A 26,076-nucleotide genomic window follows, 5' to 3' on the forward strand; every position below is an offset into this window, starting at 1 on the left:
TTCTACTTTTAGTAGAGATGGGGTTTCACCATGTTGGCCAGGCTGGTCTTGAACTCCTGATCTCAGGTGTTCCCACCTTGGCCGCCCAAAGTGCTGGGATTACGGGCATGAGCCACTGCACCTGGCCCACCTCTTTGTTTTATACTCTCAGGATCCCACTGACCCAGCCATTGTTTATGCCTTTGGGCATTATTTGTTCCCCCAACTTTTCCTTTGACTCACTAAACAGAAATTGCTTTTGTTATATCTGCCACTGAATGATCATGAAGAATGCCGGACACCAAATCACTCTTCTTCTGTTTCACCTACTCCCCACTCCAAACACGCACATAACCAAACACATGCAAACATCAATACATGCACACACATATATATTCACACAGTATATCTGTACCACCGAGTAAACTGCCCACCTCTCTTAGCAGGTAAACCTGCTACCAAACGTGAGGAAACTCACTGTCAGCTTCTTCAGCCTTGGCTGCTGGGGCAAAGGGGGATGTTCTGGTTCTAGGAGACCTGCTAACTGCTGCTGGTAGTCCACATGCTCTCAGTGGGGCCCCACCTTGCTTCTCTGCTTCCTGCAAACAGCCTTGGAGCTCAAATGGAGATTGTTTTGTCACTTTGTGGTCTTGTCAGCGTATTGATCAATGAGTCCTGAGCACTAATTGTTGTTATCCAGCTCAATCCATCAGGAAGGCTGATATCCCTGACTGGGCACTGTGCCAAAGCCCAGGACTCACCAAGAGAGAAGGAGGAGGGACTGGTAATTGAGGGAGAGGAGATATGATCAGTTGATAAGTCCAGAGAAAGACAGGATGCCAAACTTAACAGACTGCACGCACTTCCCCAAAGAGAAGAGCCCTTGACAAAATCAGAGAATTGTTAGCCTTCCTATTTGGTGTACATCATGAATTCTGCTGTCCTTCCTTCCACATCAACACCTATCTTCCCATGCATCCCAGACCTCCACCCATTACCTAGAAAACCATCTGCCCAAACCCCCACAGGACATCTTTGGAGTACACTAGTGCAGCATTTGTCAAAGCTGGTTAATGAATCTTTGCCGGAAATTTCCATTTGACCCTCTGTATCAACTCTTCACCCTTCTCAGTGCTCCTGGATGCTGACCTCTGTGTATTGCTTTGCTAGGTTTCTCATTCTCTGGCTGCTGGTTGGGTTTGATAAATGGGGAATCCCCAAAAGAGAGCAGAGAGATGGAGGAGAGTGAAGTTGGAACACTTCACTCCCAGGCTACCTTCCTGTACATTCATGGGGGTCTGGCTATGTCTCTCAACTAAAGATCAGAGGGCCCTGTGTACACAGTTCTCCCTGCCTTTGGGTTCCAGAAGCCACTCCTTTCCTTCATCACCCAGGCCCGGTTTGGCTAAAGCTCTCACTTCTACTAGTCCGGGGGCACTGCAGTGTCTCTTGGGTATTCCATACACCCTGCTCACACCTTTGAATGTAGTCCTTTTGTTAAAGTCCCCCCAGAATATCCAAATGGATGTATATGTCTCCTGTCTATACTTTGACTGTGTTAGGTGAAAAAAAATGCTCCATGGTCAAATAACTAATAAAATGAGTTATTTATAGTCAGACTTCTCAGCGCCTTTAACATGCAGGGTAAATGTCCAAGAGGAAGGATATAGTATGCAGGATTCAAAACTTACTAAACTCAGAACCACATCCATTCTTACAGAGTTCAGAGAAAGTATTTCATGGAACCCAGATACATACCAATACCCAAGGGCTACGAGCAATGAGATGCACAGCCACCAGAAAACACAAACCTTCTTGGAGTGTCTTCTGCAGAGCACAGAGAGACTTTGTAAATAGCACGGGAGCTTTCAGACAATGACGCATAATGAATAAAGTACAAGCTTGGCAAAGTCCTGTCTCTGCCACCAACTCTCTGATCTTGGACAGGTTACTTCACTTCTCTGAACCTCTTTTCTCACCTATAAAATGCAGTAGCTGAACTTGATCAAGAGATTTTAAGTTTATTACCAGCGGAAATGTTTCTTCTAATGAAGTCTTAGGTAGAGGCCCAGTACAGGAGACAGATGGAAATGAAGCTGCTGTGGGTGAGGCGGAGGTCAGGTGAGTAGAAGGAATGCTAACACTCCATCCCTTAGACACTATCCTTTAAACAGTGGCTTTAACAGTGGAAAACAGTGTTCTAGAAGCACCCTTCAGTGACTGGTCTGATGTAAGTACAAGGTGGTCTTCATATGGAATCATGTTGGCCCCTACCTGAAGGAGGTAGAGGAAGCCACTGAGCTTATACTTAGAGCAAGAACTGCAAAGAGTCCCATGTGGAATCTTTCTTTTTTCATTTCTGAAAATGTGTCAGTCTGGTACAACAAATAACTCCCTTTATTTTGAGGCAAAAGAACTTTAGAACCTATTTCCCCCTTCTACGAGATATCTTTAATACCAAATGACTCATCCCAGTCAGTATTCTAACTATTAATATGTATGAATGAGTCTGAAATCTGGACACAGATATCGTTCTCCCAGGATACAAAATGTTCAACCTAAAATGTATTTGGAATTTTACTAATACCAAAAAATCTTAAGATGCCTTCAAGCTACCCAGGGACTGAGGATACAACCAGAGCTTCCCCTTCATCTCCACTTCCCTCTAGCATCTCTTTGGCTGAGCACTGAGGTCTCCAGGGTACTAGGAAGCTAGAGGATGACTGGGGAGACTATGCCCAGAACCCCAGTGAAGCTGGTCATGCCCCAGTAAAAAGGTTGGCAAATCCTTTCCCCATAAAGCAATTATGAAGCTAGAGAAAATTTATAAAAACAGCCATTTCAGTGCTCTGGAAATTGACCAAAGGCATACAATAATCTGAGAAGCATTTATGGTTGAACAACTGCTGAACTTCAGGTAAGAACAGTGAGGGGTTTATTAGCTCTAGACATTCTTGTCCTGAGCTTGCTCCACCCTCCCCGCTGATTAGTCAGCACAGAGGTTCTACCTGGGTCAGACAGGCTGTGAGTACTGGCAACTGCTACTGTGGTCAAAAGAGACTCGGCAGATTTGGGGGCACTGGGAGATACCCTTGCCATCTCATCACATATAGAGGAGCAGCAGTACAATAAATGGCTGACTTCTCAACCAAAACAACAATGGCCAGAGGCAGTTGGGAAGACCTCTTCATAGTGCTAAAAAAAAAAAAAAAAAAAAAAGCCTGTCAACCAAGAATTCTACAAACAGCAAAATTAATCTTCAAAAATGAAGGTGAAGTAAAAACATTCTCATACAAACAAAGACTGAGAAAATTATTTGCTAGCAAATCTGAATTATAAGAAATACTAAGGAAAGTTCAGGCGGAAAAGAAACAGACATTAAGACATAGCTCATCTGAGTTCACACATTTGAATTCACACATATTAATTGTTAGAATATTGGCTGGGATGAGTCATTCAGTATTAAAAACATCTTATAGAAGGATGAAATGGGTTCTAAAATTATTTTACCCTGAGATAAAGGGAGTTATTTGTTGCCTCAAACTGACACATTTTCAGAAATTAAAAAAAGAAAGATTCCACGTGGAACCTTTTGCAGTTCTTGCCTAAGTGTAAGCTCAGTGCCTTCCTCTGCCTCCTTCAGATGGGGCCAACATGATTCTATGTGAAGACCACCTTATTCTCACATCAAAGCAGTCACTTAAGGGGCTTCTAGGACAGCGTTTCGCAAAATGGCTTCAGAGATACCTGAGGGTTGCTTGCAGGTGCCTCAAGGACCACTGTGTAAAGAATAGTGTCTAGGATGGAGTGTGAGCACTCTTCCTACTCAATCAACCTCTGCCTCATCCAGAGCAGCTTGATTTCCAACTGTCTTCTGAATTGGGCTTCTACCTAAGATTTCATTAGAAGAAACAGTTCCACTGGTAATAAATTTAAAATTTCGTTATCAAGAAAGAAGAAATTTAAACAGGAAGACATTTAGAACACCAGAAATTACAAATATGTGGTTAATGTAAGAGGCTTTGTAAACATATTTTTCTTGTGTCTTCTAACTTTTAAAAGATATAAAAGTATATAAAGCAATAATTTTTATACATTGTTAGGTGTAACATATGTATACATATATATAGAGAGAGATGTAATATATATGACAATGATAAGACAAAGGAGGAGGATTCATTGATTCAGTATTGGAACAAAGTTCCTACATTCTACTGGAATTAGTTAATGCTGAGGATTGTGATGAGGTGAGACACATATGCAATCCCTAGAACAGCCACTAAGAAAAAAATTTTTAAAGTATAAATGTCAAAGGAATTAAAATGGTGCAATATAAATAGAGATACGTGCCATGTTTAGGTATTGGAAGACTAGACAGAGTAAAAATGCCAGTTCTCTTTAAAATAATGTACAGATTCAATGTAATTCCTACCAACATCCTTGCAAGATTTTTTGTAGCTATAGACAATATTATTATAAAATTGATATGAAAAGGCGAAGGAAGTAGAATAGCTAAAAGAATTCTGAAAAAGAAAAATAAAGTAGGAGGATAAGTCTACTCAATTTCGAGAAATATCATACAGCAACAGTAATCAAAACTGTGTGGCATTGGCAGAGGGACAAACATATAGATAAATGGAACAGAATAGAAAACTCAGAAATAGACCCATGCAAATATATCTAACTGATTTTTTGAAAAAGGTGCAAAAGCAATTTAGTGGAAAAAAGATGATCTTTTAAAAGAAATGATTCTAGAGCAATTGGATATTTATAAGCCAAAAAAAAAATACTTCAACGTTAAGTCTCTTACCTCATATAAAAATTCACTCAAAATAGATCAGGTATTTACAATTGGATATTCATAAGCAAAAAAAAAAAAAGAATTTCAACGTAAGTCTCCTACCTCATATAAAAATTAACTCAAAATAGGTCATGTATTTAAGTGTAAAATATGAAACTATAAAGCATTAAGAAAAAAACATGAGAATTGTTTTCAGGATTCAGGGATAGAAGAGAGTTCCTAGGCTTGATACCAGGAGCACAATGTATAAAATTTAAAAATTGATAAATCAGACTTAAAATTAAAACATTTGCTCTGCAAACGACTGTACTAAAACGATGACAACACAGGGTATGGACTGGAAAAACTATTTGCAAACCATGTATCTAATAATGGACTGATATCTAGGATATAAAAATAACTCTCAAAACTTAACAGGAAAATGCCATCTGATTTTAAAATGAGCAGAAGTAATGACAAGACTTTATACTGAAGATATATAGATGAAAAACAAGCACGTGAAAAGATGTTCAACATCATTAGCCATAAGGGAAATGCACATTAAAACCATAATGAGATATCATTACATACCTAAGGTATATATAGCTAAAATTAAAAAAATAATAATAATGACAACACCAAATGCTGGCAAGGATATAGAGAAACTGGATCACTCATTCATTTTTGGTGGGAATGTAAAATGGTACAGTCACTATGGAAAACAGTTTGGAAGACTTTTTAAAAATTAAATATGCAACTACCATACAACTCAGTCATTGCATTCCTAGGTATTTATTCCAGGTATATGAAGCTGTATGTTGACATGACAGCTTGCACATGAATGTTGACATCATCTCTATGCACAATATCCCCAAACTGAAAATAGCCCATATGCCTTTCAACAGGTCGATGGTTTAAAAAAAAAAAAAAAAAAAGTATGATACATCCATACCAGGGAATATTCACTACTCAGCAATAAAAAGCAATGAACCATTTACACATGCAACAACCTGAAACAATCTCCAGAGAATTACACTTGCTGAAAGAAAACCCAATCCCAAAGTTAATATACTGTGTGATTCAATTTCTGTAACATTCATGAAATAGCAAAATTATAGAAATGAATGATTTATTGGTTACCAGGCATTAAGGAAGGGATGGGTGCAGGAAGGAAGTGGGTGCAGCTATAAAAGGGCAACAAGAGGAATCCTTGTGTTGACAGAAATGTTCTGTACATTAACCGTGTTAATGCCAATATTCTGATTTTGAGTAGTGTATTTTTGCAAAATGGAGAAACTGAGCAAAGAGTACACAGGCTCTTTCTGTATTATTCATTATAGTTGCATGTGAGACTACAACTATCCCCAAATAAAAATGATACAATAAAGACAACATTTAGCTTGCTTATACATCTGCGACTTGGGCCAAGTTCAGTGGAGATGGCTCATCTCCATTCCAGTTGTTTCAGGTAGGACAGCTAGAAGGCTGTGGGTCAGAACTATCTGAAGTCTTGTTCCCTCACGGGGCTGGCAGTGGATGTTGGCTGTCAACTGAGACCTTAGCTGGGACTGTCAGCCCTTACATGTATCCTTTCCATGTGGCCTGGATTTCCTTACAACTTGGCAGCTGGAATCTAAGGTTGAGTGTGCCAAAAGAAAGAGAGCCAGGTGAAAGTCGTAACACTTTTTGCGCCTAGCCTTGGAAGTCCTGCAAGGTTACTTCTGTTGTATTCGATTCATTGAGACAGTCACACGGGCCTCCAGTTACAAGGAGCAGGAAAATAAGTCCTATCTAATGAGGGGATGGCAAGGTTCTGGGAGAGCATGTGGGACTAGAAATATAACTGTAGCCATTTTTGGAAAATACAATATGCCCCAGTCTCTAAAGACTGACTTTATCTCTTCCAAACCCACATGAGTGCCCATAGCAACCTAGTTTATGTGTCATGAGTACAGTCATACAGAGACACCAAAACTCTCTCTTATAATGATTTTTAATTTCTGGAGTAGGGACTTGAATTGACTTAGGTTAAGTCAAGCACTCATCCTTGGTCAAGTAGCCCTGACATCTGGGGTCTGGGCTTCGTGGAGAAGGCATGATCATACTACACAACTATAGCAGAGAAGAGAAGATACTCCAATGAAGGAAGGACCATTCTATGAGAATGAGGAATCCCTTTTAGCTAATTGGATAACCCATGAAGTACCACATGAGATAGAATACTCTCTCTCTGTCATCAAAAGATAAGCATAAAATAAAATGACACAGAAAGGTTAGATATAAAAGGCTAGACAAAGTTTATCAGGCAAGTGCAAACAAAAAGGAAGCTTGGATGGCAAAATAAATGTCAAATCAAGTGGACTTAAAGGCAAAAAGAAGGCATTAAATAGGACAGAAAGGGGCCGGGCACAGTGGCTCATGCCTGCAATCCCAGCACTTTGGGAGGCTGGGGCGGGTTGATCACCTGAGGTCAGGAGTTTGAGACCAGCCTGGCCAACATGGTGAAGCCATGTCTCTGCTAAAAATACAAAAAATTAGCTGGATGTGGTGGTGGAAGCCTGTAATCCCAGATACTCGGGAGGGTGAGGGAGGAGAATCATTTGAACCCAGGAGGCAGAGGTTGCAGTGAGCCGAGATTGTGCCACTGCACCACTGCACTCCGACCTGGGCAACAGAGCAAGACTCCATCTCAAAAAAAAAAAAAAAAGGACAGAAAAGTTTATTTAATGTCGATAAATGGTACATGCAACAAAGAAGACACAGCATCATGAGCTTTTTGTGCTGAATAATGTAGCTGTGAAATATATAAAACTAATTCTGTAACAAATAGAAAGAGGAAGGGAACACAAGAATAGTGGAAGACCTTAACACATTGCCCTCAGTCTTTGAGAGATTAAGTAGGCAAAGAATGAATTAGGATGCAGAGGAACTGAATAATGGATTTCATAGATATAATAGGTATCTGCTTTAATAGGTATATGTCATTTTTGTACTCTACCAAAAGAAAATGTATCTTTTCTCAAAGTACTCATAAAACATTTACAAAAATTGATTGTATATTAGTCCACAAAGGAAATCTCAGTAAGTTCCAAAAAGCAGAACTTGTACAGGCTCTGCTCTCTGACCACAGTACAATACAATAGAAAATTAATGGCAAAAGTTCAAACGAACAAACCCAAACATTTTGAATTTTAACACTCTACTAAATAACTCTTGGGTCAAAGAGAAAACCAAGGCTGCAATTACAGATCATTTAGGATATAACAACAATAAGAACACTGTGTATTGTTGCTCATGGAACAGTGCCAGAGAGAAATTCATAGTTAAAGACCTTATATTGTTAACAGAAAAGAGTGAAAATAAATGGATCAAAGATTCAAGCCAGGAAATGAGAAAACAATTACAAACGAAACCAAAGAAAATTAGGAGGCAGGAATTAGCAAATTCAAAAGCATAAAATGATTGGAAGAGTTAAAACATTATAGAACTGATATGTATAGGAGGTAATTCTGTGAAAGAGAATAATAATATGAATAAATTACTAATCCACAAAACACTGACACAGAGAATTAAGAAGAAAAGGGGTCCAACTTCATATATGGAGATTTTTGTGAGTGATGTTTTAGTTTTAAGCTAATGAAGTTTAAAATGTCCAATGGATTTTTTTTAAACAAACACCGATATTGCAAATTGAATGTAGAAATTGGAAAGCTTGAATGAATCACCATGCAAGGATCATGTTGCCAAGTATGGGAAGGCAGTATACATAACATTACATAGTTAAGAATGTGGGCCTAGAAACTGGATCCTTTCCTTACTCCTTATACGAAAATTAATTCAAGATGGATTAGAGACTTAAATGTTAGACCTAATACCATAAAAGTCCTAGAGGAAAACCTAGGTAGTACCATTCAGGACATAGGCATGGGCAAAGACTTCATGTCTAAAACACCAAAAGCAACGGCAGCAAAAGCTAAAATTGACAAATGGGATCTAATTAAACTAAAGAGCTTCTGCACAGCAAAAGAAACTACCATCAGAGTGAACAGGCAACCTACAGAATGGGAGAAAATTTTTGCAATCTACTCATCTGACAAAGGGCTAATATCCAGAACCTACAAAGAACTCAAACAAATTTACAAGAAAAAAACAAACAACCCCATCAAAAAGTGGGCAAAGGATATGAACAGACATTTCTCAAAAGAAGACATTCATACAGCCAACAGACATATGAAAAAATGCTCATCATCACTGGCCATCAGAGAAATGCAAATCAAAACCACAATGAGATACCATCTCACACCAGTTAGAATGGCGATCATTAAAAAGTCAGGAAACAACAGGTGCTGGAGAGGATGTGGAGAAATAGGAACACTTTTACACTGTTGGTGGGATTGTAAACTAGTTCAACCATTATGGAAAACAGTATGGCAATTCCTCAAGGATCTAGAACTAGATGTACCATATGACCCAGCCATCCCATTACTGGGGATATACCCAAAGGATTATAAATTATGCTGCTATAAAGACACATGCACACGTATGTTTATTGCAGCACTATTCACAATAGCAAAGACTTGGAATCAACCCAAATGTCCATCAGTAACAGATTGGATTAAGAAAATGTGGCACATATACACCATGGAATACTATGCAGCCATAAAAAAGGATGAGTTTGCGTCCTTTGTAGGGACATGGATGCAGCTGGAAACCATCATTCTCAGCAAACTATCACAAGAACAGAAAACCAAACACCGCATGTTCTCACTCATAGGTGGGAACTGAACAATGAGATCACTTGGACTCAGGAAGGGGAACATCACACACCGGGGCCTATCATGGGGAGGGGGGAGGGGGGAGGGATTGCATTGGGAGTTATACCTGATGTAAATGACGAGTTGATGGGTGCAGCAGACCAACATGGCACAAGTATACATATGTAACAAACCTGCACGTTATGCACATGTACCCTACAACTTAAAGTATAATAATAATAAATAAATTTAAAAAAAAAAAAAAAAAGAAAATAAATCACCCTCCCTCTCCAAAAAAAAAAAAAAAAGAATGTGGGCCTAGCGCCAGCCTGCCTGGGTTCACATCCCAGTTTCACCTGTTAACTATGCAACATTCGGCAACATCTCCAAACTCCCCAAACTTCAGTTTCCTTATCTCTAAACTGGCAATGATAACACAATCTCCCTCCAAGCACTTAGCCCTGTGCCAATAGAAGGACCCCCCGAAAAGACACTACACATTTTTATTGTTGCATTCCTCCGGACATCCAAAAAACAGATGCTTCATGCTATACTGTTTCAAAGCATACAAAAAGATGGAATGTTACTCACTTGGTTTTACAAAATTATCTTAATACAAAAGCTTGATGGGGGGTTAGCACAAAAATTACAAATTTTATTTTTGAATGCATATTTCATATATATATATACATATTTCACAAGAAAATAGAATCCAGTGTTGTAATAAAATAATAAGACACCAGAATCAAATAAGATATTTCTCAGTAATAGACAGATGAATGGTTCAATATGAGGAAACCTATCAATCTCCCCTGTCACATTGCTAGACAATTGACAGTGTGTTGACTTGGAAATGCTGCCTTTAGTTATTGGGTTAAGGAAATGAGACATCACCAAAGATGTGTGCTCAGGGTTGTTTGCTGTAACATTATTAAACTTTTAAACAATTTAAATACCAAAAATAGGGGACCTGCTTAAATACGTTATGCTTAAATATATTATGCTTAAATGATATAGAGGCATACAGAATACACTATTCTATAGAAATAATATTGTGAAACATATAAGGTGTTTCAAATAATATTTCAAAACATAAAAATATATTCAAGACACTTTCATTTATTCATTAGGTATGAAGAAGATTAAAGTAGTATATGCAGCATGATTATATAAGCAAAAACTAGATATTTTTATCTGTGTGCATAAGCACATGCATATATGAGTATTTAGGTGGTTTCATTGCTTTTACTGCTATAAAAATGCCACAGCCAATTGTCTCACACAATTGTCATTTTGCACACATGTGAAGATTAAATCACGCTATTTTAATTCATTGTAAGAACTACAGTCTGTGTACAAAATGACACATATACAAGATTATTCATTGCAATGCTATTTAGGTGGGGGGGTCGGGGTTGAGGGTGTCTGTAAGCACTCATATAATCATCTATAGGGGGAAGGAAATAAAAGGAAATACAAGAAAATGTCACAGTGGTTATTTTAGGGTTATTCTCATCCTTATACTTAACTTAAAAATGCTCTCCTTAATGCCAAGGTAGGAAAAATCTGCTGTTAATGAAACATTTTAAGTGAGATTCAAACAAAAGAAAAAGCACTGTACTTGTAAATCAAGACATATATTGTTTGTGACTTCATCTGTTAAAAAAATTACAGTAAAGATTTCAACTAAGGTATTTAAAGAGTTTTACATAGTGTCTGGCAAATGGTAGGCCAGTAATATATATTCATTCTACTTCAGTCCCCATTTAAATGAAGATCACTGTGAATGAGTTTTAAAAAATGCCTGTGAAAGTGTTCAGCACAGAGCAAGAAGCATAATTGGTTATCAGCAATTATTAAGTGAATCTGAGTTATCAATAACCCTTTCCTGGTGACACCTAAACTCTGAGATGGAAGTCTAGAAGTGTTTCTTGCTAACTGCCACTCTCCAGAAACTCCAGATCGAATGACCTGGGTTTCTCCCATTTCTCTGTGATCCTGCCATATTGCTTAAAAGTGAACAAATACACCAAACAACAATAAAACCTCATTGGAACTAGTTTTCTTCTTGCCTCTGGAGGACAAGCAAGAAAAAAATGTTTTTTAATCTCTCTGGATTCTCTCTTCTTGCTTAAATTCAGGTCCAGTGTAGAACTGTTTCAACCTTTGGCAAATAGTTTCTTCCCTGGCTTCAACCTAATCTGTCTTGGGAAGGGACAGTATCTTCATGTGAGAAATTGTGGCCTACTTCCCAAACCCACCCACACTGGATAGTGTGCTTGACTTTTTTTTTTTTTTTTTTTTTTTCTGAGACAAAGTTTTGTTCTATCCCCCAGACTGGAGTGCAGTGGCACAATCTCAGCTCACTGCAACCTCTGTCTCCCAGGTTCAAGTGATTCTTCTGCCTCAGCCTCCCGAGTAGCTGGGAATACAGGCACATGCCACCACGTCCGGCTAATTTTTGTATTCTTGGTAGAGACAGGGTTTCACCATGTTGGCCAGACTGGTCTCGAACTCTTTACCTTGTGATCCGTCCACCTTGGCCTCTCAAAGTGCTGGGATTACAGGCATGAGCCACCACACCCAGCCCTGTGTGCTTGACTATTTAGAGTCCAGCCTTCACCAAGGGAATGCTGTGATGATTCCATTGGTTTGGGAAATTTTGTCTGGTGGGAATTCACAGGATTTGTCTTGGAAATTGAGAGTAGAGATAAAAGAAATCTTGACAAAAAGATATATTGTGGGCCTGGATTTAGGAGATGGCTGCAGGGAAGAAGACTTCGGGATACACTGAATATGGAGGATGAAAGGAGGAAAATGGTGACGATGATTGAAGTTTCACATTCCAGGCCCACGGTACATCAGTACCATGGACAGAAGCCTGGACACCAGAATAAAATGAGGAGCTCACTTTGGGACTTAATGATTTGGGGCGAGGGTAGGAATTTCAAGGGAATGTCCATAAGCATAAAATCTAACCTTCCAAATCAAGATGACCTCAGGCTAGAGTTGTAGATTTGGGAACTATTAATCTGGGCAAGCGGATGTAAACCTTGGAGTAGAGCTGAAGTCTTCACTAAGATGCCTGAGTGTTATGAAGCCCTGGTATTTAGAGAATAGAAAGGGAAATGGAATATAGTGTAGGAGCTATGGAATGACTAGCCAGAGTATAAGGCCAAAGGCAGGGAAGAAGGCTTCAGTCACAAGATGTAAGGAAATGAAAATTCTAGACTGCAAGAAGGACAGGGCTGTCATCTGCAGTTTAGGTAAACTAAAGCAAGGGCCTCATGCCTCCTCTTCCCTTTGCTTTAGTTGAAATCAGTTACATGCAACAATGAAAAACAAGAACATAATGTTCAGCTGAAGCAATCATAGAATGCCGGAGTGCACTGGAGTGGTCAGCCACATTTTCATTCCAACAATTGTAAAAGCTTTTGGAACGCCTTGAACTTCAGGCTTTGGCAACTGTAACTGTGTTAATTGTGTGGATTATTCCATCTAAGTGGAATATTATTAATAAAGGAAATGCTTTTGGACTATTAGGCTGTGTCAGTTAAAGGCAGGACAGAGCCTAGAATCCAGGACTGCTGATCTCAGGCAGTGGACAGCTCAGGTCATCTTGCATCTCAGGGTGCATCCAGACCCTCCTGTATAAAGGCCTAGGGACAAATCAAAGTCCTGTAAAGTGGAAGCGCCTTAAGTCAGGGCACCCTCATTTTGGTTACACACACCCTAATACCCAACGCTCAAAGAAATCTGCTTCCCCTGCTTAGTTCCCCCACCCTATGCATGCCCGCATGCACGCATACCTGCCAAACACTCCCTACTCTCCATCCTTCTCCTCCTCCACCCATCCCTACAAAGCCTCTACGGCTGGTTGGCCTCCTCCAGAGATGTGGGTGGGTCACCATGGTGACAGAGGAAGCCCTGTTGCAGAAGGAGAGAGACAGAAACAGCAGGGGACGTTTCTTGGAGCCTCATACAATGACCTCTGCCTTTCTTAGAAGTGCTTCCTTTAAGTCAGAGAAGCACATTAGAGGTAAAGAGAGATGCTGTTATGTTGGAGAGATAGTGGAATGCCTGAACTCTTCTTTAAAAATTTCTTTTCTATGATTTTCAGGTGATCATCAATATAGCCATCCGATTTTGAGCAGTGCTACCCAGATCCCGCCACATGGTGAGAGATGATTGAGAGCACTCTGCATTTCCTCCTCATTTCGAGTGGCACCAGTCTAAGGACAGATGCCTATCAGGGCATCAAACACATGGTCATTAACTCACTGAAGCTAAGGAGGTGCAAGGAGCCACGGGCCCACCCTCCTCCAGGGCCACAATGCTCTTATCTTACTTGTAGGCTATTTTCCCCTTGGTGTTTCTGTCTCTGATATCAAAATGATCCCTTGACATAAACAGAAAGGGGCTAGACCCATTTCTACTTGCCACAGACCCATTTCTACTTACCACCTGTATCACTTCTTACAGTCGTAAATTCCGTATGTCCACAGCAAGGAGTGGAACACCCTCCTTTGCTCAAAGCTATCTGTGATGTCATTTACGAAGGACATGAGACTTGGTTAAACTGTATTGATCCTCCCCAAACTAATTAAGATTTGATAAAACTCAAAACTGATTTGGGCTTCAGCCTCTTGGCAGAAAAAAAAGAGGCTGAAAATTGTTGAGTGGAGGAGTGTTAGCATAGTACCCAAGGGTTATAAAACCATGTTTCCCTCTTAGGTTATAATATCCTCCCACCAGATCACAGCTGAACAGAGAAAACCTATGTTTGGCACCTGCTCAAGACTTGATAGTTCACAATGTACATGGCTGTCTTATGCTCTACCAGTCATGTTTGTCTTTCCTGTGAAAGAGTGAAAACATCATTAAGCTTTTAGTGAGAGAAAAACTCAAAACAATGACAAATCCTACAGGCCACCTGGTAGAGAGACCTACCGCTGTCGTGTCAGATTATGGTGTGCCTCAGCATTGAAGCTGAGGGATATTATAATTAGGAGGAGGAGATTAGAATATTTTCATGTGCTATGCTCCAGGTGGAAATAAATGATGAAAGCAATAGTACGATCAGATTTATCAGGTTGTGGGGTCTAAAAAGTTAGCACTGGGAGAAACTGGGGAGATCAGTGAAAAGAGGTTGATACCAGTGGTGATGCTGACAGTGGGAAAAGAAAGGACGGTTGAGATATGAAACCTTTTGAAGAAAGAATTAGAGAAACTTCCTTACTAACTGAATATGGCTGATGAGAGCCAATGATGACATTGATTAGAAAAATGAGGGTTTTATTAACACAATCGAAGGAATCAGAAAAACTGCCAGTATGTATAGGGGATGGAGTTGTCAGTGAGTTTGGATCTGCACACCTGGAGTTTGCAAGAAAAAATATTCAACAGGCAGGAATGCAGACATGAAGTCTGGAGGAAGGTTAGAGCTGAAGATGTTGAGTCAAGCTTTGGAGGCAGTAACAGAAGCCTCAGGAGTGGGGGCACTCTGCACTGAAAGAGCAGTGCAGAAGGCAAAGGCAGGGAGCCTGGGGGATGCCCACAGTAATTAAGCAGCCAAAGGAAGAGCCAGAAAAGGCATGCAAGGAGAGCTCCCACTTGCTCAGTCACACTCTGAAAGAACAACTACTGAGCTGATTTTTCCCCAGAAGGAGCCAACACAAGCAGACTCCTGAATACAACAGTAGGAGCCATTCTTCCCTCCTTCTCTTCCTCTCTTCTCTTTTCCAACCGGTGCAGGGAGATGGGAGTTGATGAGACCTGGTCCCTGCCCTTGAGCAGCTCACAATGTAGTGAGAGTAGAGTTTTCTCTGCATTGCTTTCTTGGATGTTCCCTTCTTTCCCAGGAGCTGGCAGAGTGCCTATCAAGAGAGGAGGGGGCCTGAGTCTACTTAGTTAGTTCTCTACAAAGAGCATTAATTGGATCCTTATTCTGGGCCAAGCACTATGAAGGAATCAAAAGAATTGGAAAGCAAAGCCCTGCTGTCAAGGAGATTGCAATATTTGGAGATCCACAATCCTAACTCAAGTCAAATTATTAGAGATCAGTTAGATACTAAACTGGGTGGAACTGACTAGAAGAGCAATACAGGCTTAAAGAACAGCTACTGTAGGCTAAAAAGATGGGACATTGGCACAGCAAAACGTCTTGAGTGAGGGGGGAATTTCATAGAGAAGAGTAAAGGAGGCATTGCCATAGGAGGGAGATTGTGCAACGTTGATCCCATGAAGGCAGAAGGCAGGGGAGAGCCGGCCTTGGCTCAGGGGTATGTTCTGGAACACAGTGGCAGAACAAGAGTATCCAGAAAGATTGCATTTGGAAGTGGGTGAGCTGAGTGATGCCTTGTTGAGAGCATAATGCCAACAGGCAGAAGGAGGTTCCTTCTTCTCCAGCATGGCCAAAGTGAAGAGATAAGTGCTGAGAGATGAGTGGCTATTACCCACTCTGAGGAGCAGCACTCCCAAGTTCCTGCTCACTCCACTTCCTGGCATCTGTCCTGATGCATGCCAGGGAGGCTCTTTCTGTACAGCATGTTCTGATGGGGATGTAGAGCACCCCTCACCCCCTCACATATGTCCCAAGCTGGCATGAACACCAGCTCACTGGCTGAGCTTTCCTGGCTCAGTCCCCAGTGTTGGGGGGGACAGTGAAGGCAGGAAGGGATAGGGAAGCCAGGAGTCCCCAGTGCTTGGGGCTGCCCTTGGACAATGCCTAGGAGGGCTTCTCTCTCTCCCACCTCTCACACAGTCCACAGAATTCATGCTTTCCATGGTTCTGCACTCTCTTTGCCAAGAGGTATGGCAGTCCTCCTGCACATTCATCTAAAGTTAGAGCCTGCCCCCTCTCAGAACTTCTTTGGCCTTGAGGTGTCCCAAACCAAAGAGGATTGAGGAATGACACAGCGAGACTATACCTGCCCAACTGCCTCACTTCTGGGAATGGTACCCCCATTTCCCATGGCAGCCACTCATTGAATTCTTGTTGTGGCTTCTCCTCCTCAAGTCCATGAAGCACTGAGGCATGCTGGTCTTCTTCCCCAGGATCTCCAGCTCTTTCTGTCCCCTCATCCTCACTGCCTCCCTCACTAGCCCTGCATGCCCCCTCTCCTCTCCCACGTCACTCATCTGGCCCTGAGCTCAGCACACACTGCACTGTGCTCCCATCAGCCACCCTCTCATCTCCCTTTCACCTTTTCTTCCACTTTTCCTTCCATTCTTTTCCCCAGGTCTGGCACTGAACAACACTCCTTTCCATCTCTTCAGATTCTTGCATCGCAATGCTCTAACTCAGGGGAAGGAAGAAGAAAGTGGGGATGATGTGCTATGCATTTTTGTCTAGGTTCTTTCCTCCAGCAGCTTAGAGATGGCTAAGGGGGGCTTCAGAGAAAGGAATCAGAGTAAGATAAAATAGCTCTGTGACTCACTGTGGCTTGTCAAGTGCAGAGCTTGGAGAAGGGAAAAGGGGCTACATGAGCTGTGCAAGGATGCCATGGACGGAGCATGGGTTGGGTCTCAGTGGAGCTGCGTCCAGGACCCAGTTCTTCTATGGGTACATAAATCACAGAAGTCACTCCATGTCCTCCAACTGAGATTTTTCTGAGCCTGAGAGCTAGGTTTGCCTAAAGCTATTAGGAAAAGGATGGCACTTTTATACAGAAGTAGATGATTTTTATGATGCTCCTCAGCTCCATCAGGCTTACGTTTTCAGCAGATAACCCAGAGATGTACTGAGAGAGAGAATTCCCTCCGCAGACTCAAGAGTCGAGTCTCTCATTCACAGAATGGTAAAATCTCTTGGTGGTGACTAAAACAGCATCTGCCCCTAGGCTTATTGACAACTGGAACTGAGCATGAGGGAAACTGAGTCAACAGTATCACCAAGCTATGTCCAAGCATGGAGGAGGTCCAGGAAAGCAGATGGGGACTCGAATCAGGGGTGAGGCAGAAAGCAGGGGAATACAACCTATAGCTGTCCCCTTTGCCTGCCACAGACATGGTCCTCATTAACACAAAACACCCCTCCCTTTTCTTGCAGAGAAGCCACGGATGAACAACATCCTGACATCAGCCACCGAGCCCTATGACCTCTCCTTCTCCCGCTCTTTCCAGAACTTGGCCCACCTGCCCCCATCCTACGAGTCTGCAGTAAAGACCAACCCCAGCAAGTATTCATCTCTGAAGAGGCTAAGTAAGTCGAATTTCCCCCAAGTTGAGGTCTGTCTCTGGGGCTCCAAGATATCTTCCTAGGCCACACTCTCTTGCCCCATACCCCATAGGACAGCTGTTGAATCCCAAGAATAAAGAAGGAGTTGCAGGATGGGAGAAGAGAATAGACAAGCTCTTAGTTTTTGTTCCTTATGGACTAAGTCCGTCCTTCCCATACATAGAAAGAAGGCCATGGAATCCTCAGATTCACATCCCCATAGGAGACAGCCCTCCAACTCATGCACCAGTTTAACTGCAGGAGAAAGCCTTCCCCCAGTCCCGCACACATCTGCCTTCTTCAAACCATCGGCCTTCCTTTCTGTATACCCTATACTGGATAGAGGCTAGCAATGGCCAGAGCTTTCTCTGAGACCTTCCCAGAGAACCACAAACCAGCTCCCTCTCCAACCCAGCCAACAGTGTCTTGAGGACCTGAGATCCTTCACCTCCCATGCATACACCCCATTTCATCCGTCCCATCCAGTTTATCCAGTGATGCCAGCTCTGCCTCTGGAGTCCGGGGAGACTCTGGGCATCAATGGGTTGAAGATACAAAAATGTCAAAAAAAAGTTCCCTAAAGGACAGCTCTTCCTCCCTAGCTTTCTGGCCTTGGACCTTCTCATCTCATTTTCCCATGAGTCTCTTTTGATGACCACCCAATGGCAGTAGGAGCCTCAAGGGGTGAGCATTTGCTTGAAAGCTTCAGGGTAACCTACCCTGACAGCAGTGCAGCCTAAGTCCACATCAGCCACCTCCATAGTGAAACGCAGAGTCTCTAGCTAGAGATGGGACTGTCTGAAAACCTGAGGAATCATCCCGAGGTGATGAAATTTGGCTCAGGAGGAAGGATACCCGTCAGCAATCCCGCTGCGTCAACTGAAGAGCAGGCAGAATTCCCACACTTTTGCAGAGATCTAGAAGGCCATGTGTAGGAGGCCTCATTTCTGAAATTCGGAGCAATGCAGGTTTATGTATAACCTGCAAGTTCAAGTAGGTGTCTGTGTAGCATGCAAGTTCTGGGCAAATTCAAGGGTACAGAGAGCAGTGTGAGCTTAGGAGGGCCTGCTGGATAGAGAGGAAGGTGGAGCATCTAAATGAGGCGCACATCTAAGATTACTCCAACCCGCTTGTGTTACGGGCACAGGTGGAGCGTGTGTAGGCTGATTATGTGGCTGTGTGGGGACTGGAGGCCCATGTATTGGCTTTCTGTGCATTGCCTGTTACTACAGAGAAGGTGTTATGATGTTCCTAAGGTACCAGTTAAACATTTTCACAAGTATTTCCTAGTCTGAGCACCTTACTTTATTCTAGCAGGAGGCTGGCTCTGGACCTCAACAGAAAGCTTCTGGACCTGCTATTTGGATGTTTTAGTAAGACAGATGGCCATTCTGTTTCAGGACCGTGATGTGGTAGATACAGCCCAGGACCAGGGGGAGTTCAGGGACTTGAGCTTGCCATCAACTTTGCCCTGAACATGCTGGGGATTCTGAGGAAGTCCCTTAACATATCCCTCCTCAAGGTGGTCCATGTACCAGAGACTTTTAGCATTGCCTGGGAGCTTGTTAGAGATGCAAACTCTTGGGCCCACCCCAGACCCACTGAATTAGAATCTGCATTTAACAAGCCCCCAGAGAATGGTTTGCACATTCAGTGGGAAAATATACCCTTCACCCGTCTGAGCCTCCAGGTCCTAATACATAACTAAAGAAGTTTGACTGTATTATCCCTGAAGATTGACAGGTCTGTGATGGAGCAGGAGGGGTGCAGGGTTCTATCTGAGTCCTGGCTGCAGGGTCATCCCAGTTGCCTTCTCTCACTCTGTCTCTCCCCTGCAGCCGACAAGGAGGCTGATGAGTATTACATGAGGCGGCGGCACCTGCCTGACCTGGCTGCCCGGGGCACCCTCCCCCTCAATGTCATCCAGATGTCCCAACAGAAGCCGTTGCCACGGGAAAGACCCCGCCGGCCCATCCGGGCCATGTCCCAGGACAGGGTCCTGTCCCCGGATCGAGGCCTGGCAGATGAGTTCAGCATGCCATACGACCGCATCCTGTCCGACGAGCAGCTGCTCTCCACGGAGCGCCTGCACTCCCAGGACCCGCTGCTGTCCCCAGAGCGGACGACCTTTCCCGAGCAGTCGCTGTCCAGGGCCATCTCGCACACGGACGTCTTTGTGTCCACACCCGTGCTGGACCGCTACCGCATGAGCAAGATGCACTCTCATCCCAGTGCCTCCAATAACTCGTACGCCACCCTGGGCCAGAGCCAGACGGCAGCCAAGCGTCATGCCTTTGCCTCGCGCAGACACAACACAGTGGAGCAGCTGCACTACATCCCGGGCCACCACACCTGCTACACAGCCAGCAAGACCGAAGTGACCGTGTGACCGGCGGGGCAGGGCCGGGGCTGCTGGGTGTGGCAGAGCAGAGCAGGGGCCAGGAGGGCCCGGGAGCAGAGCTTCTAGCCTTGCCACTCTCCCTTCCCTCGTCCCCTCTGTAGGAAGTGGGGGTGGGCCACCTTTGCCCAAAAAGCCATACCCCCGGGGACAGAGCCCCAATGGCCTGGTTCAATACGCTTAGATCCAGGACCAAGAGCAATCTCCCTTGCTCCTCCAGAAGAGTCAACAGGGAGTGAGAAGGGGGCCAGGCCCCATTCTCACCCCCGACCACCTTCGCCAACTCCCTTTCCATCCCACGCCTCCTTCTCCCCGTCCGGGGGACTCAGCTGCAGGTTCTGTCAGCAAAGAGACCCTTGCTTGACCGTGGTCCGAAGCTGTCTGGGTTTGAAGGGGCCAGCGGGTCCAATCAGTGGGCTGACCGAATAGGCTACTCGGTCTCATTCATTTACCTAGAACCGCATCACAGAAATCTTCTAGTGCCTAAAAACTGCCTGCTCGCTCTCTCAGAGCCAGGGAGCTGCTGTGTCCATAAGCACAATAATGATTCTTTTCTTGCCTGCTGGAACTCTCTGGTCCCCACTGAGTGGCCCTTCCTTTGCTGACCCCTGAGGGCCCAACCCTGGCCCTGCGCCCCCTCCCCTCAACCCCAGGACCCAGAGGGGTTCCATTCCTTCAGCTGCCTCCCCATGGGAACTCCGCCCCCTTCCAGCTGACTGCCCGCCCATAAGGACCCTGGGCCTGTCCTTTTTGGGGGCTGTGCTCCTCCCCTGGCCCTGAGGATTTCACCCTTGAGTTCTCTGGGGTTTTGGCTGTAGCCGTCCCAGAGGGGAGTAGCGATGGGGTTCTGGCTCTCCCAGACACCCGATCATCTCCACACACCCTCCAGGCTTCTAGACCTGACCATGACTGCCACTCAGGCCGCCTTCTCCATCCCTGCTCTGCTCCCAGGAGGCACCTGCGGTGGCCAGAGAGCCAGGGTGGGGAGGGCCACTGTGATGTGCAGGGTCTCGGGCTCAACATTTGCATGCTGCAGGGCTCCACCTGTTCACACATGCACCTCCGGCAGGACCCAGGCAGAGGTTTCTAGAGAGCGGCTCTTCAGCCCCCAGACAAGGAGGATGAGAGGTGGTTGTCCTGCACCCTGTCCGCCTCTCCTTCCTTCTCCATCTCTGTCTACCTGCTCAGTTCAGAGCTCACTCCTAATGCCTGTCTCCCCTTCCCCCACATCCTCCCTGCAACTTCATTCCTGGCTGTTCCTTCTTCAGATCTGTGCCTCCTCTGGATCAAAAGGACAAAGACCTATTAGCAAAAGCAAACAGTGGTCTTCCAGGCGACTGGCCTAGGGGCTAACTGGGCAGGTACCCACAGCATCGTCCCTTTCTGCAGGCACTGGGGCACCTGGTAGACCATGGTCCTCAGCTCTGTTGGGGGGGCCACTACTGCCCGCCCACCTCAGCCTCTTCCCCATCTCCAGCCTGGGGGTGGGCATGGTGTGAGTTCCTCCTGGGGAGCTGACAGTGAATTCAGCAGCATCTGCTCCCCCAAGACCAGAGAGCCTGGTGGGGGAAAGAAGGGGTTCCCTCATTCTCAGGGCCAGGGCACCCGCTGGGTTGGGGCTGGGGGAATCAACTCCAGACTACTGGGTGAAGGTGTGATCCTTAAAACAGTCAGATCCAACAGCAGTGCCCTTATAAAAGGGGTTTTACCTGCCCTCAATTCTGCCCTCATGGCCCTTTAAAAAGGCGAGTGTAGAAGGAGAATTTCTCGGTGTCAGCCCTGGAGATTTTTAATCTAACCAAGTCCACAAACCACAGAGAAAGCAATGGACTGTTTCCTTTCACTGATTTCAAGAGTTCCAAAGCTCTCATCTCCATCTCCCCTCCCCAGGGTGTGCTTCCCAACAGGAACAGGAAACCATCACATGGGTCTTAGGGGGATGGAGGTTGGGGGTTGTGAAAGCCACCCTCAGCCCCCACACTGGGGACGCATTCCTGGTAACCCTTGGTAGGCCAAGGACTACCCTCTCCACTTTCCTCCCCACAGACACATAAACCTTCTTAAGGGCTGGTCCCCAGGGGTTTATAAGAGTTTGTTCCAGAAGGTGAGGCTAAGAGGGTTGGAAAGGAAGAAGTGAATCTGAATAGAGCAGGTGGCTCCCAGCTGGGGCCCTGAGCCCAGCACCTTTGAATCCTCTAATCGGTGGCTGTCCCTTGAAGGCAGGATGCTGGTGGTGAGGGGAAAGGACCTGAGTGGCTGAGAATGCCCCTCCCCAGTGTCTACATGCAGGTACACACCAAACCAGAAAGCTGATCCCATCTCCAGGGTCAAAGCTTCTCAGCACCAAGTTCTGCAGCCCCCAGGGTGACACTTTTCCCCAGGGGTCCTCCCTAAGCCCTGTCTCTGACAGGGTTTCTGTCTGTCTCAGGGGTTGTTGACGGGTTGATTCCAAGACATTTCTCATCCCAGCCTTACCATTGTCTGGGTGAAAGTCTCTAATGTCAGTTGGGTTGGAAAATTCTACTGCAATGGTTACTTCTGTTCAAGGATTTCTTCTGCTTCACCTTTGGGTCTAGAAGCAAGGAATGGAGGGAGGGAGAGAGGGAGGATAGGAGGGAAGGAGGGAAGAAAAAAGAAATAGAGATAGGTCTACAAACTTGCTCCAATTCAGTCCCTCATTTCAAAATCCAAAAAAACTATGTCATAACTGGGACACAGAGGTATCCCATTTATTCAGCTGTCCCATCCATCTTTATGGAACAAGCAAAGCCACATCACTAGGCAAGTTCATGTAGCAGATAAAAGAGGCTTCTGGGGCTAGAACCTAGATGCCATGATTTCTAGCCCAAGCAGGCTGGTGGCCTCTATCATACATCGAAGTACCATCTACCCCTATAGTAAAAGCCTCCTCCATCTCACAAAGGAAGCCTAAAGCCCAAGATTTCCCTCTCCTTGTTTTATTAATTCTTTCACATCTCTATTGCTCTAACAGGAATGGACTGGAATCTGCACAGGTTCCCTCCTGCCCTGAAAGTTCTGCCTGGTCTCCTTGGCCTCTGATGGCATTGAAGCTCTCACAATCCCTCCTGCACTTCCACCTTCCCTGTCTTGCTCCAGGCTCCTGGCTCCATGCCTTCCTGAGTCAAAAAGGCTTTGCCAAGAATTCCTTCACCTCCTAACCGGGCTTCTGCCCTCAGGACTCCCCAGTGTCTTGGGAGTGTCTTGGGCCATGTGTCTGCCTCTTAGAAAGTTCCAACCTTGCTCCCAATTCAAATTTCTCCTCCCCTCTTTCCACTCTCACTTCCAGAAACTCCTGATTTCCAGAAAACCCCAGATTTCCATGCCAGGTCACTCATTCCTTCCTCTCATCTCCCTCTTCCTCCTTCTATCTTCCTCCATTCCTAATTTCTTTTCCCTGGTCTTCCTATAATATCCAGCTCTAAAAATCAGAGCTCTCAATGAAAACAATGGAAGAAAAAGACATTCTTCAGGTCTTCTATTTGCCTCATTGGTGTATCCTTCATCTCCTGCCCCTGTGAGTTGATACCCCAGGGCACAGAGCCAAGGGCTTTCCCCGTCTGAGCTCTGGGAGGAAGGGAATGGAGCTCTGGGTTTGAGATGTCATGGCCTGTCATAGTCAGTTTGGTTCCTGACGCTAGCAAGTCCCCTGAAGCTCCCAACCCAGCCTAATGTTAGCCCAGAAGCTCCTGCTCTGGCCAAAGACTCCTATCCTTGAGGGTTCTCAGCCACTGCTCCAAAACACCTGCTCCCTTCCTGCTTGTGTATGTCACCTATCCGCCTTTGTCCACAAAGACTTGAGGGCCTCCTGAGTCTCCAAGCATGGAGGAATATCCACGCCAACATCCCTGCCATCAAACTCAGTCTATTTTCTTCAGAGATACCTTGTCTGTCACCAGCCTCCACCCTCATATTCCTTCCACAAGCAACTGTGCACCTAACCCAAGTTAAAAATGAAAGGGCTGCCAATCACTCGGACTCCAGAAGAGGCCTGCCCTGCGAAAAGCTGGCATGTTACCTCCCACATACATTTCCTGTCATCCTCTCCAAATCTGGGAAATTTTGCTCTGGAGTATTTTCAAGAAAGCGCATTGTGTTTTAATGAAGTATTTTTCAGGGTTCAAATGTTATTTTTTATAAATGCAGCATTTTAATGGCAAATTCAATATGAAGGACATGTCTTCCTGGGCTCTATATTTGCTTTTGGAAGGCAACATACTCTAGGAGAAAAAAAAAGCACAGGGCTGAGGCTCTGGAGACACAGCTTCCAGCCCTGGCTTTGTCTCCGAGGGGGAGTCATGTTCCCCACTCAGTGCCTCAGTTTCCCCATCTGTAAAATGAGGGGCTTTGACTAGATGAGCTCTGAAGTTTCATCCAGCTCTTACATTGTAGGGCTTTCATTCCCTGCCAGCACCTGCTCTCCCCGTTCCTCCCCACCTCCACTGAGCTGCACACATCCCACAATGCCTGCCCCACAGCGATGTCCTCAGATGTCCTGGACCGCACTCCTCACTAGAGCCTGGGGTGGACCTGATGGGCTCGGCCACCTAGCGATGCCCTCGTACCTGAAGTTTAAGGGCCTAACCATTCAATAGGTCACCAGCTGTGTGCCGTGGAAGCCCTCTTGTAGAGACACACCTAAACCATCCTAAGTGGCTGTGGAATTCTGGGGAATTCTGAGTTTGGAGTTTCCATTTTGGATACGGTCCTTATAGCTGGAGGGAGGCGGTTCCAATTTCAGAGAGGGAGCTGGCTGGAGAGAAAGGTCTGGAGGTTTGCCCACAAAGGCATGAAGTTTGTACTTGAGGGCAGCTGGGAAATTCATTTCAAGCTGCAGAGGGACATGTGCATAGGCTCTTGTGTGGTAATGAACGTCATGATATCCCACCCTGGAATGTGTGTCCTGAAGACCAAGTCTGGACACTGAGGCTCCATTCCAACTGGAGGAGAAGGCATCACTCACTATCTGGGCTGCTAGGAAGGGGAAATCACCCCAGCCTAGTACCTTTCTAGCCCTTCCTCATGACATTACCGTCCTCCCGGTGAAGGCTTATGAAGCAAGAATGGAGAGTCCAAGTTTGTTATCATCAAACCCATCTTGTAAATCAGGAAACACATTAACCTTCCATCAGTCAGAGAAATGCTGTGGCTGTGTGTTTCCTTCATGCTCTCCCTCCTGAGGGAGGAGAAGACCCTGCTTAACTTTGCTGCCCACCCTACAGTGACCCCTGAATGCCACGCCATGGGAGGACTCATTCATTGGCTTCGTAGTGGCAAATATTCCTCTAGTTCTATAACTCAACTAGACATTTTGTAGTAAAGAATTCTTGAAATTCTCTAATAAAAAGCAATTCTTACTGTAATATTTTTAGTTTGGGGACACAATTTCCTAAGGGGGGATTAATGAACATTTTTATGCATTAGCCCAATTTATGAATTTCATGTTTATTATATGGTAGCACTGATGAAAAGTACCTTTCTATCTGTATCTTTGCAGTTTCTTCGTTACTCATACGTAAGCTTCATGGTGAGCAGTGCTCTAGTGACTGCTTCTCTGTACAAATCTCATCGTTCTACTTACCTGTCAAAGCACATTCTACATGTACTGTAAACAAATACACTTTAGTAAGATTTAGTCTTAAGGATTTTTCCACTTTTGTCAGTAACAGATATTTATGGATTAAAAAATAAAGCCGTTTCAACATAATGTGTGTCTCCTTAAGTAGCCAGGTGCTGACTTTTACAGAGTCAAAACCAAAAGTAATTAAAAAGCAAGAAAGAGTGCAGAAGGTCATTGGAGTTGGGGACAGAAGCAAAGATTAACTGCAAATAGGAGCTACAGAACTGTGAGGGTGAAAAGAGTGTTTTTAAAACTGGATTGTGCTGATGGTTGTACAACTGCATAAATTTACTAAAAATCACAAAAGTT

At 44.4% G+C, this 26,076-nt stretch overlaps 1 protein-coding gene across 1 annotated transcript in view; it reads left to right on the forward strand.

Moving 5' to 3' along the window:
• The window catches only part of SHISA6 (shisa family member 6), a 325,290-nt gene extending 299,436 nt beyond the window's left edge, over window positions 1-25,854 (forward strand). The window contains 3 exon segments of the mRNA XM_003912357.5: window positions 13,634-13,690; window positions 17,564-17,716; window positions 19,570-25,854. Of these exon segments, the coding sequence (XP_003912406.4) occupies window positions 13,634-13,690; window positions 17,564-17,716; window positions 19,570-20,120 (761 nt within the window). The 3' untranslated portion in view covers window positions 20,121-25,854.
• Window positions 25,855-26,076: the final 222 nt, after the last annotated feature.

The sequence above is a fragment of the Papio anubis genome, chromosome 17 (genome assembly GCF_008728515.1).
Source record: "Papio anubis isolate 15944 chromosome 17, Panubis1.0, whole genome shotgun sequence".
Classification (NCBI taxonomy): Eukaryota; Metazoa; Chordata; class Mammalia; order Primates; family Cercopithecidae; genus Papio; species Papio anubis.